General features: G+C 28.7%; 1 protein-coding gene across 1 annotated transcript; it reads left to right on the top strand.

The window, feature by feature from the left end:
- Positions 1 to 15,535, top strand: RpL5 (ribosomal protein L5). Its single transcript, XM_016058496.4, has 8 exons — positions 1 to 87; positions 449 to 518; positions 3,098 to 3,213; positions 3,304 to 3,438; positions 5,301 to 5,503; positions 6,668 to 6,845; positions 14,616 to 14,704; positions 15,398 to 15,535. The coding sequence occupies exons 1-8, from the start codon at positions 85 to 87 to the stop codon at positions 15,495 to 15,497; spliced, it is 894 nt and encodes a 297-aa protein (XP_015913982.1). The 5' UTR covers positions 1 to 84; the 3' UTR covers positions 15,498 to 15,535.
- Positions 15,536 to 17,693: the final 2,158 nt, after the last annotated feature.

Below are 17,693 nucleotides of genomic sequence, written 5' to 3'. Positions count from 1 at the left end.
TTTCAAGAATCTGTCGTGTTGTTAAAATTTGGTCACCCCTTAGCCGAAGCTATCTATTTTATGCAGTACTAATTAAATTAAACAATGGTAAATTTTACAAATATTTTTGAATCTCTGTTGCTTTATATTCATTTTCTAGAGTCTTATAGTTTTAAACCAGTACTGTTATCTGACAAAACAGATGCACTATGATTGTCAAATATATCTCTTAATTATGATTAACGCCATGCCGTCTTGTTTCGCGATCTTGATTTGTATTATTTCTGAATCTTGTAATTTGCTAATATTTCATGAAGCGGGTTTTAATTTTATTCATGCGTAATGATATATTATACCTGATGTTTAATAGTATTGAAGTTTTTACAAATGCATTGAATCATTGCAAATGAAAATTTCTGAAGTAAAACATTTAATTATTCCAATTTAGAAAGTACTGTTTTTATTTTAGGGGTTCGTTAAAGTTGTTAAAAATAAGTCGTACTTCAAGCGTTTCCAGGTGAAATTTAGGAGGAGGAGAGGTAAGTAACTGTTATGTCACAGTAAACATTGAATTTATGTATTGTACTAACATTCTTAGCACTAAAAATTCATTTCCTTTTTTCACACAGCATTTTTTTTTATATTAGTGTCCTTGTTAAAACGTCATTGTTTATCTTTTAACAGTTTAGTTCCTCTTGTATCTAATGCTGGTATAAGTTTCAAATCGTAAAAGTCTAATATCACTATGAACTGTTCGAACATTACACTGTTCCTAACATTGCTAGTTAAACGTTCGGACCATGTGTATTTTCATAGTCTTTATAAAGCAAGGCAAGAAGGGGAATTTTTTAATATTAATTAATTTGCTTAGTAGAAGCTTAAGGCAGAAGTGATTGTGCTTCGGAAAATCCAGATTTTTCACTAACCTCGATCCTAAAGTTTCTGGAAATCACCGATCACATTTACGTCTAAAAATTCTTGTATATATTAATTAGAATTATTAGAACTTATATTTATACCTTGCATCTCTTTCATTGGCAAATATTTTTTCCTTAGAATAATTAATGTGAGAAAGTAAACTTAAACATAATTATTCTTTTATATTATGCCGCATATAATTTATTTAGAAATTATATCTTTGAAATATCATATCAATGATTTAGGGGGAGATTTTCACATCCTGATCTGTGGCAGAATAATCACCAAGTCCTGGCAGTTGTCCAGGAGAAACTATAAACATCACAAAAAGGAACAATCACAAAATGTATAAGCAACCCTCGAGCAAACATATGTTTGTTTGTTTTTTATAATTTGCAAGTTTAAAAACTATATGGCACCTTTGCGATTGTCCTTGGTGCAACAGATCAGGATATGGAAATATCCCCCCAAAGTAAGAAAAGAGTGAATCGTGGATAATCCACTGCTCGCAGATAACAGAATAATTACTGTAGTACAAAAAAGCTCACATTTACTTTTTCTCTTTTTTCTTTTTTTTTTAAAATTTTTTTTTAGATTGAATCCTAAAATCTATTTTATTATTTAATGGATCATGTCTTATTTATCTAAATATAAAAATGTATTACATCTAGATAAATTATATGTACTTAATTTTTAGAAATTTATTTCATTTAAAAAGAAATGAATGGACTGCTTAAAAACTAAAAAATATTTCAGATTAAATTCTGATGGTTGTTATTGATATATATAATTTCTTTTTTGAAAAGTATATTATTCAGTTTTCCAGTGATTTTAAATTATTTTATATTTTGCTTAAATATATTTCATTAAAGAATGCATCTTTGAATATTTTTTCTCAATTTTCATGTTAAAATATTAACAAAAAAAAAGCTCTTAAGTTAATGAATCATTTTACAAGAAAATATATTTATAGATTGACTTTTCGCTTTCCTGTCTTTTCGCTTTTCCTTCAAAGCGTTTATTTTGATAATGAATGAATTAGGATAATTTAAAAATTGAGGGTCAAATTTAGTTTTATATTGTTATGCATATTTATATTATAATATTACCTACACATTACTTTAAAAAAAATGTTGTATGAATGATGAAAATATAGTTAAAAAAGAATCATACATAACTTATGGTCCAGTTGAAGTTATCTACTTTAGATTTTTCAAAGTATTACTTGTCCGTATGCCTTTCAGAACAAAAATTAGCCATATGCAAAAAACTTTCTAATTTTGTGTTCTAACTTTGTTAAATTCTCAATAAAATATATTTAAATTTCCCCCTAAAAAACTTCGTTGAATTATTTCTCCTAAGAATACTTTGCTCAATATTTGACCAACATACGGCAAAAAGCTGAATCTGTGTTACATCCCTAATTTTTATGCCAAGAGTTTTTTTGGAGTATTGGCATTTTTAACTTTATGCTGAGCAATAATATATAAATCAGAAATTCTTGGCTATTTTGTGTTTCGTATAGATATTTTCTACTATAAAATTTTTTCTTCAAATAGTTTGGTTCCATGCTGCAGAATTTTTGGGATTTCTGCTACAAACCTTTCTAGCACTGATATCCTTCTGCAAGATACTTTTAATAATAACAAATATATTTGTTACTAATTTATTGTAATAAAAGCAATGTGTTTAAAAACAAAAAACCAATTTTGATAAAATAAATTGTATTAGTAGCATTTTGCAGAAGGATGTTACGGCTAGAGAGTTTCTTGCAGATAGCTTAAAAAAATTCTGCTACAGGGTTTGTAATAAACATATTAAGAATATCAAATTTTAAAAACTGTGCTGAAATTGATATCAATATCTGTCGAAAATACAGTGTATTACTTCGGATTTACAAAACCGAAATTTTTTAGTTTCCAGAAGAAAAATCTTTCTGCAAAACTCAACTTTCTGCTACAATGTCGCTGCAATTCTACCACTGGGGTCTGATTTTTGTAATTTTTCATAGATCAGGACCATGTTTACACAAATTCACTGAGTTATTTAAAAAAAAACTGACCTTTCAAAAAAGTCTAGAATAACTCCTGTTTGATGTTTCAAGTGGGTGTTGTATCGTAACTTGAAAGCTGCTCTCATAATTGCTAGTTTTTTTACTAGAAAAGTGAATTAATTTTATTGTATTTCTTTTTTTATCTAGAGGGCAAAACAGATTATTATGCTAGAGTCAAACTCGTCGTTCAAGACAAAAACAAGTACAACACTCCTAAATATCGCATGATAGTACGATTTACCAACAAAGATATCATAACTCAGGTAAATTATTTCCTCATTACAAGGTAAATTATTTCCTCATTACATCAAGTCTGATTATTTTAGACTAAAAAATGAAATTTTATTTTGCAGATAGCGTATGCCAGAATTGAAGGTGATGTAATTGTGTGTGCTGCGTATGCACATGAATTGCCTCAATATGGCATCAAGGTCGGGTTGACCAATTATGCTGCTGCCTACTGTGTTGGGTTATTGTTGGCTAGAAGAGTAAGTGGACTTATTATTTCAACATAATTTATACATTACTCAACTGGCAGGAGTGACTAAATTCCCAATTGGAAATTCCTGGATTTTCACATCTTTTAGAATTTTAAAATAATAGATGGACGGGTAGTTTTTCAGTTAATTTGTGGGATTCTGTAACTTTCAAGCCAGGTGCATTGATTTGCAGAGTTCAGATTTTTGGTAATCTAAAGTTCGATTTTTAATTATTTTTTTTTAATCCTGTCCAGTTAACGCAATATTTATTCCTTCCATTACCATTATCCCTTTTTTCCGACTGAGTTCTCTCCTTGTTGCTCTAATTTTTTTTTTTATGGAGTTAAGTAAGAGAAAATTTTTCTAAGTACCAAAAACAGATGTGTTAAATTGTTAATATAAATAACAATTCTGCTGTTATTTACATTTTATATACAATTCCAAAAGGTATTATTTCTCTGATATTTTTAATATGTATTTTTATTTTGTAATTTAATGTTAAAAATATGCTCTCCTTATATTCCATGAAATAAGTCTCCAAGGAGTACTAGGGACTACTTAGATTTCTAAATTAGTCCTTAGAAACTCCTTAGATTATTATGTTGAATAGATGAACTTACTAAGTACATTGATAAATTTGCTGTCCAAACAGGGAAACTAAATGATATGACTTAGCTGTCAAAATCTAATCAAAATCTAATAGTTAAAGAAGAAATTTAAAAGAAAACATTGAATTGCACGAGTTAAAAGAAAAAATAATGGCAAATTTTAATGTAATTTTACATGTTACAAACGAACTTAATTATTGATTTACTGTGATTTTTTTTTGTATAAAATACCTCAGATTTTCGTATCTATTCAAATTTAAAAATATAAGATTGGTAGGTTTTTATGTTAATCTTTAACATCTGTACTTTATCAAGATTTCTTAAAATATTTGAAACTAGAAAATGTATTTATGTTTAAAAAGTTATAACTTTATTTGTTTTTCTTGATGAAGTTTGACAAAGTCAAAATTTATTTCAAAAGGGTTAGAAAAAATATGCAAACTATACATTTTTGCGAGTTCCTTATAATAATTGCTTTTTCATTTAAAAAAAAGCTGTCTAGTTATCTTTTACACAAATTTTTTTAATTGAATACTCTTTCGATTTCTTCTACAGATCTTTGTATTAACCCTGAAAATATGTGATAAGGCTCAATGTATGATGTCTTCTATTGTAGTTAAGGGCATTTAAAAATTTAGTCTTTAACAAGATGTCGTATTAAATCAAAAAAGTATATTTGTTCTTCATTTATGTTTTATTTTAGTATAGGGTGCCTAACATTTTTGAGTGAAAAGCCACTCTATAACTGGGCCCTAATAAAAAGTGGCGTGACTAAATTCTTTGTTAGTAAATATGGTAATTTCTAAATTTTGGCATGTAATTTTCACTTTGGTAATTGAATTTTCTACATATAAATACTTGAGAATATTACAAGTCTTAACAAAAGCTAAGACACAACAAGAATTGTAAAAAAAAAGAATTGAAGCACTTTTAATGCAAGAATTTAAAAGCATTTTATAGAATAAGAACCATTTTTTAAAATAGAAAATTGTGATGTTAACTTTGAATATGTATATATAATATTTAAAAAATGTGAAGGCAAACAAAATTTTTTTTAAATGAAAGCTTAGTTTATTAAAGATCTAACTAAATAATAAATAGTTAATATATAATATCCATGCAAAACTAATCTCTTGATATCTGATAGTCTTACGGCACAAATTGCTCACAAGTGCAGTTTATTTTTTTGTTTTGTTTTTGGGTTATACAATTGGTCATTCTTATAGGATTGCTGAGTTTTCAACTGTGTTTTACTTTTTTTAGTTGTTGCACAAATTCAATATGGGAAGTATCTATGAAGGATTAGTAGAAGCCAATGGTGAAGACTATAATGTTGAAGACATTGATGGCCAGCCTGGAGCTTTCAGGTGTTACTTAGATGTTGGTTTGGCAAGAACCACAACTGGGGCTAAAATATTTGGTGTTATGAAAGGAGCTGTCGATGGAGGGTTAGACATTCCTCATAGGTAATTATATTAAAAGTTTCTATTATCTTAAATTTTACGTGTATAGTGTGCAAAAAGTAGACTGACCACCCTCAATAACTTTTAATCTAATGATTGGAAAACTTTTATTGGTGGTTTGCGGGGGTGTCCTCAAATATGCTAATTAATGCTGATGATATTTAAGTTATAAAATCAGATGAAAAAACATACATTCTCTGAATAAATGTATCTTTTTCCAAAGATTTGAATTTTTGTTTGAAATATGGCTGTAATAGTTGTTCAGGAAAGCAGTACAAAGTTCAGACCCTTTATTGTTAATTATACATTTTGCGTATTTCACCATATCTCAAAAGCCTTGTAAACGAATTTAAAACTTTTTACATAATATTATAAAATCTGTTAATCCAAAGATAATTAGATGCAAAAGAATAACTTTCTAAATCAATAACTAATTTCTTTCTTTTTAAACATTAAATAAATATTTATTGTTTAGTTAATTGTTAATATTACCTGAATGTTTCCTGAGAAATTTTATTTTGAAAAAGTTGTATTGAAATAAGTCACAGGAAAATCAAAAATGCAAAAGATCTTATCCTGTATTAAAATCGCTCAAAATATAAAATCAAATCGAGAAAACACTCTTTTAATATTCATTTATCTAACAGTATTTACATGAATTATAGATTGATAATATAATGTGATTTGTATTGGTGCAATGTAAAAATGCCACGATACATATTTTAAAGATTTTTAAATCAGACTTTAATTTAAATTCACATTAAGGCTGCATATCATGATTTGTGTTCACATATTTTTAAAATCAAATATGCGAATTTAGATCTACTGCACTATCTTGTTCACTCAAATTTAAAACTCCCTTTGTGATATATATTCATGAGATAATATAATCAAGCATAGTAATTCATGCTCAGTTGGTTAGAAAATTCACTTACCCACGCTTCATATTTGTGCGATTAAAAATTTAAATAGCCAGATTAATATGTATGCCATTTAAAAAGTGTAACATGATTTAAAAGCCATGGGTCATAGTCACACAATGTGAGATCAAAAAATGTTTTCTTAGTGCTATTTATTTTTGAGTTAAGAATACTATTTTATGAATGAAAAGTGAAAATATAAGTTTTGTATCATTTTTTAAAAATAAAATTTTTTATTCTCTTTTAGCAACAAGAGGTTCCCTGGCTATGATGCAGAAAGCAAGGAATTCAGCCCTGAAGTTCATAGAAAACATATCTTTGGACAACATGTTGCTGAATATATGAGAATGTTAATGGATGAAGATGAAGAGGCTTACAAAAAACAATTCTCACATTATATCAAGCTTGGAATCACACCTGATGATGTACGTATTGGTTTAATTTGTTTATCATTTCTTTTTCTCCCTTTGAAACTGTAGTGGTCAAAATTATATATAGAAAGATGGTAAATACAGGAAGTATAACAGTTCAGCATGGATGCATGATGTGCCTAAACATACGGCTGGTTGTTCAGGAAAGCTCTTTCATTTAATTAAATATGAGATATAGCTATGACTTTAAAATCTTAAAATTTTTTATCTACAGGACTATCCACTAATGATACCAGGTTCTTATACAAGATTTTGAAATCTCACCCTATTTCGCCAGTGCTAACATTTAATAAAATTGCAAATGCTTTTGCATACTGACAATATTTTAAGTTAACAAAGTTTTTGAAATTTTAATCAAGCTAATTCAAATTGCATACAAATATATATTCCAATATCAACTTTTTAAACAATTTGCATTTATTTGTAAATACTTCTATTTAAATAAAAATTGTGCCCAATAATTCTGATTAAAGGATATGTATATCCAGGGATGAGATTTTTCCGCTTTTTAGCGGATTTCCGCTTTTTTCACTTTTATCTCTTAAATTTCAGCTTTTTTTTATCAAAAATTCAGATTTTCTAAAAAAAAAATTTTTTTTTATAAGTATTCCGCTTTTTCAGAAAATTTACAGATTTTCAAAGAGAAACAGAAAATTCAAACTACATAGCTACCAATCCTTTCTCATTTTTACTTATTTTAGCTATTTTCACCCCTTTTACTCGCAGCAGATAAGATTTTCCGAATTTTTTACCCGCCCTCCAGATAGATCCGATTTTTGTAGTTCAAACGACGCTGCTTCTGACAAGCCTTTTAGAGGTCTCAAGCCTGGAATCTGCTAATATCTCGATTCTTATTCACACGATTTTAATATCAGACATAGCTTTTCATATTTGCGTGTTGCGATTCTTATTCACACGATTTGAATATTGTACGTTGCGATTCTAATTTACGAGATTTAAAAATCCAATATTGTGATTCGTATTTACGTTTTTTTAAAAACCTATGTAGCGATTCGTATTCACGCAAGTTTAAAATTCAATTTGTTGATTTGCTCATGCGGTTTATAATATTAAACATTGATTTTCGTATTTATACATGATTTTAAAATAAGGCATTGGGATTCGCATTCACGCATTCTAAAAGTTATGCATCATAGTTCTTATTTATGCAATCTAAAAATTACGCACCATGGTTCGTATTTACTCTATCTAAAAATTATGAATCGTGATTTGTATTTACGCGTTTTAAAAATTCTACATCCCAGTTTGTATTTTCTCATTTTCAAAATCGTACATCTAGTTTCATATTCATGTGATTTCAAAATCCATAATTGTTATTTATATTCACGCAATTTTAAGATCAACTATCGTGATTCTTGTAAGAAGTAAATTTTTTTTAATTGGTTACTATAAAGGTGACTGTTTTTCTAATGACGTTTATTAGTATATGTAAGTGTTACAACATCAGAGAAACTGGAAGGGAATATATTCAAAACTTACAAAGAAGAAAAAATAGGATTTGTCACAAGATGTTTGAAGATGGACTAAATATAGCAAACATAAAAGATATACCAAACAAAAGCATTAACTTAAAAAGGGATTGAATTTAAAAAAAATTTTTGGGGAAAAAGAGTTAATTAACTCATCATCAAAATTTTATTTATAATTGCTGTTATTTGTGCTATAAAATGCAAAATTCTTATCAAATAAGAAACAATTATCTAAACAGTTGCTGATTGTCATGTAATTTTTCAAACTAAAATAGCAATTTTTGTATGTTAAGGAGTTACTATATATTTCTACTTCACTGTTATTGATATGTTACAGAGGGCTGTAGTTAGATTAGACTATAATATGAACATAATGATTCGGTCCATTGTTAAAGTTTTTTTTCCCAATATAATTTAAAAAGTAATATTACTGATATATTTGCTATAAATCACATAACAGTATTTATTAAACAGGGTTCCCGCAGCCTTGAAAAAGCCTTGAAAAGTACTTGAATTTCATTTTGATTTTCAAGGGCCCCTAGAAGTACTTGAAAATGATATTAAATCCTTGAAAATTTCCAAAGGACCTTGAAAAGTATCGAAAACTCAGGAAAACAGCCCTATTTCCAGTATTTCTATGTTTAACTTTTTGACGTGCGTAAGTGTGATAGAATGACTTCCCCGTCTTTCAGATGATGACACGTACTGTTTTATTTTGGGATTTTATGTACGCTTGGCTGATTTTAGGAATTTTAAATATTGGGAACTGCGCCAGATTCTGACAAAATCTCGATTCTTATTCAGGCGATTTTAATATCGATCTTCGTATTAGACTTATTTAAATATTATGTGTTGCAGGGATGAAAGACTTCCACGAAAAAGCGGAAATCCGCTTTTTTTTCCCCAATTTTGAAAATTTCCGACCATGTTCCAAAAACTAAAATTTTTGGGAAGTCCTATTGGAGAAACCCAAGCCGCCCGAACGATAGTCGGATTACCGCGACTTCTGCTATAAAGTGGAAAGGAGTCTAAGAGTTTCGTTACGAGCGCCGATATTTGATTTTTTTTTTCTTTAGCTGATTTTTGGAATTTTAAATATTAGGAACTGCACCAGAATTTGCTAAAATCGCGATTTTTAATCAAACGATTTTAATATCAATCATCGATTTTTGTATTTAACTGATTTAAAACTTACGTGTTGCAATTTTTTTACACGATTTAAAAATCGTACTAGCAATTCCTATTCACTCAATTTCAAAATCCAATATCGCGATTTGTTTTTAAGCGTTTTTAAAACCCAATATCGCGATTTGTATTCTCGTGAGTTCAAAATCCAAATTTACTCACTGCGATTCGTATTCACGTGATCTAAAAATTATGCATCGTGATTCTTATTTACGCGATTTTAAAATTCAATATCGCAATTTGTATTTTCGTGTCTTTAAAATCCACCAGCGTGATTCGTAATCACGGAATTTTATAAATCCAAAATCGTGATTCATATTCACGCGATTTTAAAATCCAATATCGTGATTCATATTCACGCGATTTTAAAATCCAAAATCGCGATTCATATTCACGCGATTTTAAAATCCAATATCGTGATTCATATTCACGCGATTTTAAAATCCAATATCGTGATTCATATTCACGCGATTTTAAAACCCAATATCGCGATTCTTGAAAGAAGTAGAAGTAAGCTTTCTCTTGAATTAGTTACTGTAAAGATGTGATATATTTTTCATTAGTAAGTAATTTAATAGTCGCGCCTTCCTATAATTGCTTAATTTTTTTTAATATATTAGTGGTCAAAATTTTAAAATTATATTTAAGAAAAATTTAAAATTAACTGTCTAAATGCTTCTGCCACTTTAAATATTGAATAAAAATCTCCCAGCATAGTTAAAAGTTGCTTTTATAAATCTCAGTATCATATAGAACATTCCCCCCCCCCTCCTCCTAGTGACCTGCATTGTAAAAGTTCAGCTTTTTTTTATTTTTGTCCACTTTAATGCCTGGTGTTGCAATTTGTTTTCGCGTGATTCAAAAATCGTACTCGCAATTCTCATTAAAGCAATTTAAAAATCTAATATCGCGATTTGTACTTAAGCGTTTTTTTAGCGCAATTAGTTTTTCCGCGAGTTTAAAATCCAATGTCGCTATTCGTATTCACGCATTTTGCGATATCAAACATCGATTTTCGTATTTATACTCGATTTGAAAACTACTCGTTGTAATTCATATTCATGTGACCATGTCAAGTGCGTATGATCGATGCTACTGAAAAAAAGTTAATTCAAGTATGAGTGGTTAATTTAAAAAGTCAGTGACCAAAATTGTTACTAAGAATCTATCAGAAGGTATTGAGGTGAAAGTTGGCATCTGTTTCAATTTTGGTTGACCCGTAATAAATTTAAGATGATAATCAAGCCGCAACATCCAATAATTGATTCATTTTCTTAAATTGAAAAGTGGTCGAAATTTCAAAATTATAATTAAGAACAATTTAAATTTCACTGTCTAAATGCTTCTGCCACTTTAAATATTAAATAAAAGTCTCCCGGCAGAGTTGTTTTTAAATATCTAATTGATATCACAGTATTATATAGAACATTCCCCCCTTTTGCCCGAATCTTTGCTTATTCAGACTTTGTATACCTAGCCAGTGTTTTCACTACAGCGCGAGAATGCGAGAATCTCGCATATTTTTTTCTTTTCTCGCATTAAAAAATTATTACTGCTAGAAATTCGCGCATTCTTTAAATCAATTTCAAAATTCGCGAATTTCTCGCATTTTGGAAGAAGCTTCGATTTACGCTATTTAGAATAAAATCCGTTTCACTTTTCTTCCTGGATCTTTCATTATTTTCAACATTTGCTCCTTTATCTAGTTTCCCTATTTACCAGTTTTGTTCAGAACCTTTTCGAACAACAGAACACAACCGAACCACGGAACCCCTTTCAGAACACATTTCTCTGCAACCACGTGTTTACCGTAGGTAAGGTTTCTTCATGTAAGACGTTCAAATTTTTTATGCACTAATGTAAGATGGACAAATACCTAGTAAAGGCAAAATCTTCTGTGATGATGCAGCAAGAATATTCAATGCTTTAAAAAATAGAAGACGTTAAAAATGCATTATAATAAAAGAAATGATTTTTTTTTTCAAGTCTATTTGTGTTTTTTTAGTTTTTAGAAATCTCACTTAACTTTCTGAAATCTCACCCTGTTTTTGAGAAAGGGTGAGAAATTCTCACCCAGTTTTTTTCTATGTTGAAAACACTGCTAGCTTAAAATAAGGCTTAATGCAAAATTCAAACCTGACGTTTTTATGCATCATGAATTTTATTCTCGACTTGATGCCAATCACCCTTGTTTTTTTTTGTTTTTTATATATATATATATACTTAGATCACTTTCCAAAATCAAGAGAGAGCAATGGAAGTCTTATTTTTCAGTACTGCTATTATCGACTAACATTTATCGTCAAAACATTTTAGTTTAAAATGTTAAATTTTAGTCTATCTTTAACTAAAATTTAAGTCCTTGAGAATTTTATAATAAGTCTTAAAAAGTCCTTGAAAAGTACTTGAATTTTATTTTTATAGTAGAGCATGAACCCTGTTAAAGGAAATGAAATATTAATGTATATTCTCAGTAGTTTTAATTTGCTAAACCAGGTAGTTTTTCAAGTAGTAATTGTCTCTTATGTGAACTGAGGAAAAATATAATTTCCAGCTTTATTTTTTCAATTGGTAATTTTTTTTCTCACTAAGTGTTAAGTATCAATGTAATTGTTTTTATAATAATAGATTAGTACACAATTGTATGTCAACACATTATTTATTACCTTAAGGTATCCGACTACCTTAAAAACGAGGATTTTCACAAAAAATCACTTTTTTATTTTATTGCTATATAATAATGCCCAATTTTTCTAGTTTTCAAAACTGTTTTGTTTTTGAATGCGCGTCAAGCAGAACTTTAGTTATAGCTATTTTAGTAACAGATGACAGCTGTCTAACTTACCGGAAATTACAAAAATGAAACCGATAGTAGGTAATAATTTCGGTTCCATTTCTATTTGTGTTTATTTTTCTTAGATATTTAATTTTTAAAAGCTCTTAAACTCTCGGCTAATAATCTGAATTATATTTTAATTAGATTTTACATTTCGTGGTTACTGTTTGTGGGTAACATGAAAAGTTACCATATTTTCTGATAGTTTGTTTACATTTGAAGCGTACTTTCTATATCTTGATTTTGATTTGTTTTGAAGAAATTTATTGATTTCTTTCAAACAAATTTGTTATTTATTTTGATACATTTATTGAGATGGATAAAGGACGTACTTCTCGATCTAAGAAACGTAAATATTACGGTAATCAACATGCCAACAAAAGCGATGATTTGAGTAAAGTTGATTATACCATTTCTTCAAAATTGTGTAAAGCAGATGAATCTATTACTTCAAGCTCTTCAAAATTATCGATTTCCATGGATGTCAATAAAGAACTGATCCTTTTGGATAAAAACAATCTGTGTGGCAATCGAATAATTGATATTGAGATCATGATGATGATATTAGCTTCATTATGTTGTCTGGTTTGCTATGATAACAAATTGCATTGAAGAAAATTCTAGATTTGGGCTATTATAGATATTATAAAAAATATTTTTTACTTCTAATTATTAATAAAAACTATATTTAGACACATATATTAAAGTGTGAAAATACAGTAAGATGGTTGTTTAATAAAAAAATTGTTCCTGTGTTAAATGCTTTATAAGTAGTAGACTTTTGATGTTATTCACTAAATACTTTAAAATATCGCTAAATAATACGTTAAAATATCGCTACGTTAAATAGCGCTAAATACGTTAAATAAAACTAAGAAAATGTGTGAAGGAATGTGCCCCCTATAAAATATAATAAATTCCTACTGACAAACATTCATAGTTTTTAGAAAAAATGTAATTATAAACTTTAATTGTGTTTTTCTCAAAATGAAAATTTTGCTGTTTTTTGTGTACGGAAAAAAAGATAACTTAACTAATTATTATAAATTTGTCTTCAAACTTTCAGATATTGTTTCTTGTATTGGTAGTTATATAACAGACCTCCAGAATTCAGATAACTGTATTATTTTTTGTTTTATGAGATATTTTGCAGTAGATAATGTGAAGAAAATGTGAGAAAAATGGAAAAATATGCTTAACACTCCATAAATTTTTTTAATTTCATGATATCATTTAAGTTGAGGTTCATAACACTTCAGAGGGTTATACGAAACGGCTCAAAAAGTTTGATAGCTGTATGTACAATAGTTTTTTGTGTAGAGTGTTTTCCGTTAATGAGTTATTTTCATTAAAACTATCTAAAAAATACTCTTTAAACAAAAAATTTCCTGTATATTTAAATTTTCTCTATTAAATATGTTTATTTAAATTAATATACAATATAAATTGCAATAATGTTGTGGAAAATATTTATTTTTCAAAAATTTTGTCCCGAAGGTAGTCGGATACCTTAAACTATCTGGAATTTATTATTAAAGGGTTGCGCTTGCGCAAAATTTACTATCGTGGAAATTCAGCTTTTTGCGTTTTGGCTAATCTCATCCCTGTATATAGCATACCTGCTAAGTCTCCTGTTTTTTAACGGATACTCCTGTATTTTTTGGCTATTTCCTGTTTTCCCGTATATTCCCAAATTTCTCCGTATTTGTTCAAGAGATTTTTAAAAAAAATTATTTTGGCAATAAGTATCCGCTAAAAGCAAATATACTATTCTTCAACAGATGGTGATGTTGCCAGTAATGCAGTATGTTGAGTGTTTATAGTTTAAGTAAATATAAATAATGGTGTACAATAATCTTCTTTATATTAAGACTTATATACATATTTTTTACTTTGCTAAATGTAAGTGCTTATATTGTTTCCATTGCTAAATGTAGTGCTTATATTGTGCATGATGTATCAAAACTTTACCCGTAGCCCGAAAAAATGTCGTTAGTGAAATCTGTTATTTTATTTCTCCAAAGTTGGCAGGTAAGATGTAGCATAAATTTAAAATGTCATAGAAACTTATTAAGTCAATTTTTTTTTTTTTTTTTTTTTACCTAAAACAAGTTATTAGAGTATTACAAAGGGAAAGAAGTCAAGTTGTAAATGGGTAGTCTGATTTTTTTTTTAAAACATAGCTGTTTTATGTTTCATACTTTATTAGCTATCAAAGATATTTTCTAAATTTATTTTTACTCTCTTAATTAGATGGAAGACATGTACAAGAAAGCCCATACTGCCATTCGAGCTGCTCCTGAGCGAAAGGCCAAGCCTGAAAAGACTATTGTTAAGAAGAGGTATTTTCTTTCTTTATTTATTTTTACATGAGCTTTTATCCCCATCCATCTTGTTTTGTTAAAAGAAAAAATCATTCAAGAATAATGATTGGGAAATTTCATTGTTACTTTAAATGCATTTTTGAAGATTTATTGGTTGAGTTAATATAAAATTGTGCATAATAATTGGAGGTATTAAACTTTCCTTTAAATGCGCATGTAAATGCATTTTTGAAGATATATTGGTTGAGTTAATGTGATAGTACCTCTGAAAAAACATCGACCGAGTGTTAATATCTTATGTGCTGATCTTATTTTATAGTAATTTATGAATTAAAATTTTGCCTAGAGATAAAAATATGAAAAAAAAGCATGTCTAGCTTATATTTCTTGGACGATTTAGGTCCTACTGTAATTTAGTTTTCATGTGCAAATTTAAAGTTATATTACTCAAAATAAGCCCTTAATAGATATGCCGTAAGCAAAACATTGTGTAAGTAGGGTATTTAAGGTGTCTATTAATTTCTCCATTAGCTCCGATGAGTGGTGGCCTTACTGTTATTACTATGGAATAGATTAGTATGATTCTTGTCTCCTGATGTATTGGCATAATGTTGGATTTTTTGTTGTTGACAAAAATTCAATACTAAAATACAATCTGAGCTATAATGTAGGTTTGCAGAGTGTTTTCTAAGAAACATTTATTTTTTTTAGATGGAGCCGTGCTAAGATGAACTTAAAAGAAAGACGCAATCGTATTAAACAGAAAAAAGCTGCTGTTATTCAAAAACTGGAAGCTGAAAAAGCAGAATAGTTTTTTTGTACCACCTAGAAATAAAGAAATGAATTGTATGGTAGTCTCTTGTCTCAGTTCTATGCTTTTTATCTTGCATGCAGATGTGTTCAATGTAAAATGTTAATTCTTGCTTAGGCATAAAAGCAAATCAGCCAAACATTTTTTTTTAATTATAAATACAGTGTTTTCATCATGGAAAAAAAATGGGTGAGAATTTCTCACCCTTTCTCAAAAACAGAGTGAGATTTCAAAAAGTTAAGTGAGATTTCTAAAAACTAAAAAAACACAAAAACTCTTGAAAAAAAAAATCATTTCTTTAATTTTAATACATTTTTAACGTCTTCTATTTTTTTAAAGCATTGAATATTTTTGGTGCATCATCATAGAAGATTTTGCCTTTACAAGGCATTTGTCCATCTTACATTACATTACATTAGCACATAAAAAATTTGAACGTCTTACATGAAGAAACCTTACCTACGGTAAACACGTGGTTGCAGAGAAATGTGTTTTGAAAAGGGTTCCGTGGTTGTGTTCTGTTGTTTGAAAAGGTTCTGAACAATACTGGTAATTAGGGAAGCTAGATAACGGGGCAGATGTTAAAAATAATGAAAGATCCAGGAAGAAAAGTGAAACGGATTTTATTCTAAAGGGCGTAATTCGAAGCTTTTTCCAAAATGCGAGAAATTCGCGAATTTTGAAATTGATTTATAGAATGCGCGAATTTCTCGCGGTAATCATTTTTTAATGCGAGAAAAGAAAAAAATATGCGAGATTCTCGCGTTCTCGCGCTGTAGTGATAACACTGAATATAGATAAGGATGCAGAAAATGTCTCGGAAAAATCAGACAGCTCTAGACATATTTAGAATCGGTTGAGTGATGCACTATTTTTCTATCCACATGTATGTATTGATTCGATCTTAACTGCCTGATAAACAAAATATATAAGATTTTTTTTTAAAAATCTGTGGTGTTACTCTTCAGGAATTGTTTGGGTAATATAAAGTTCAGGAAAAAGTGCAATTAGGCAAGACTTAGAGTAAGTCATTAAGTTTTAAATACTGAAAACAAATTGGACAATAACTTGACCAATATTACACGATGTGGAGTTTCTCTTCCAATAATGTGCATAGAGAATTGAAAGGATTTCAATTTCTGGAGAAATTAAAAACTCACTTTTACCAATTTAAAATTAGTTATGGATATGGAACAGGGATTAACATCCTTTAGAATGCAGGAAAAATTCTTCATGGTTAGTCTGAATTATTTGCACTAATGACTCCTGAAAACTAAACTTCGTTTTTTGCATAGTTTCTTTTATCCACTTGTGTGAATTAAAATTTATTGGCGTTCTCTGAAGTAGGTATTATTCCACTGCTTTTAACCTACCTGAGATTCAACCACCACTACCGAAACTGCTATTGAAGATGGTCTATTAAATATTCAGAACGGTCAATGAAAAAAAAATTTATTGTTAAAAGTAGAAATAGGTAAATATTCGAAATTTTAACAAGCAGTGGATAATTGTAGAGCTGGTAAAATCGGTTAGTTTTAGTACAAGTAATATACTCCCCATTCTACTGGAAGAACTAAGCTAGTACTCAAAACAAATTGCCCTTAACTACAATTTATCCAGAATAGTGATAAAATTATAATCTTATTGGTTTCTTTTAACACCAACTAACATAACATATATTAGTTATAGACTAAAAATAATAACCATGTTAGAGAATATAAGAAAACCCTCGGTGCTAGTTCAAGATTTCCTGTGTCAAAAAACAGGTCAGAGTTGAGTGCAGCAGGGAAATTTCTGTACAAATAATATTGCATCTAATATTTCATATTTGTGTAGTATTGATGTGTTAACAACCTCTTGTTATATTACACTTTTTAGTTAGGATCAAAAGACTCGTTCTATTGAGATCTTATTTACACACAGAATGACTTTCAATTAAATAGATGCGGAATTGACTTAATAACTACATTAAAAGAACCTGATCCTAAAATCATTATGGGGCTTACGAGTATGCTGCAGTTGAAGTAAATACCATTTCCAGTCATGTTGTACAAGACCTTCAAACAAGCGGGAATATAAATAATGCTTTTTAAATTAAATTGACATATTAACGAACATTTAAAAAAAATAGGATACTATTAATTTGTAAGTGCAAAATATAAGTTCATTTGCGCCGGCCAAGTAAGCGTGCCTGAC

Source organism: Parasteatoda tepidariorum, chromosome 9 (assembly GCF_982258835.1).
Source record: "Parasteatoda tepidariorum strain Cologne lab strain chromosome 9, Ptep-v5.0, whole genome shotgun sequence".
In the NCBI taxonomy this organism is placed as follows: domain Eukaryota; kingdom Metazoa; phylum Arthropoda; class Arachnida; order Araneae; family Theridiidae; genus Parasteatoda; species Parasteatoda tepidariorum.
Note: the sequence above shows the minus strand (reverse complement) of the source record. Positions and strands in the feature narration are given on the sequence as shown.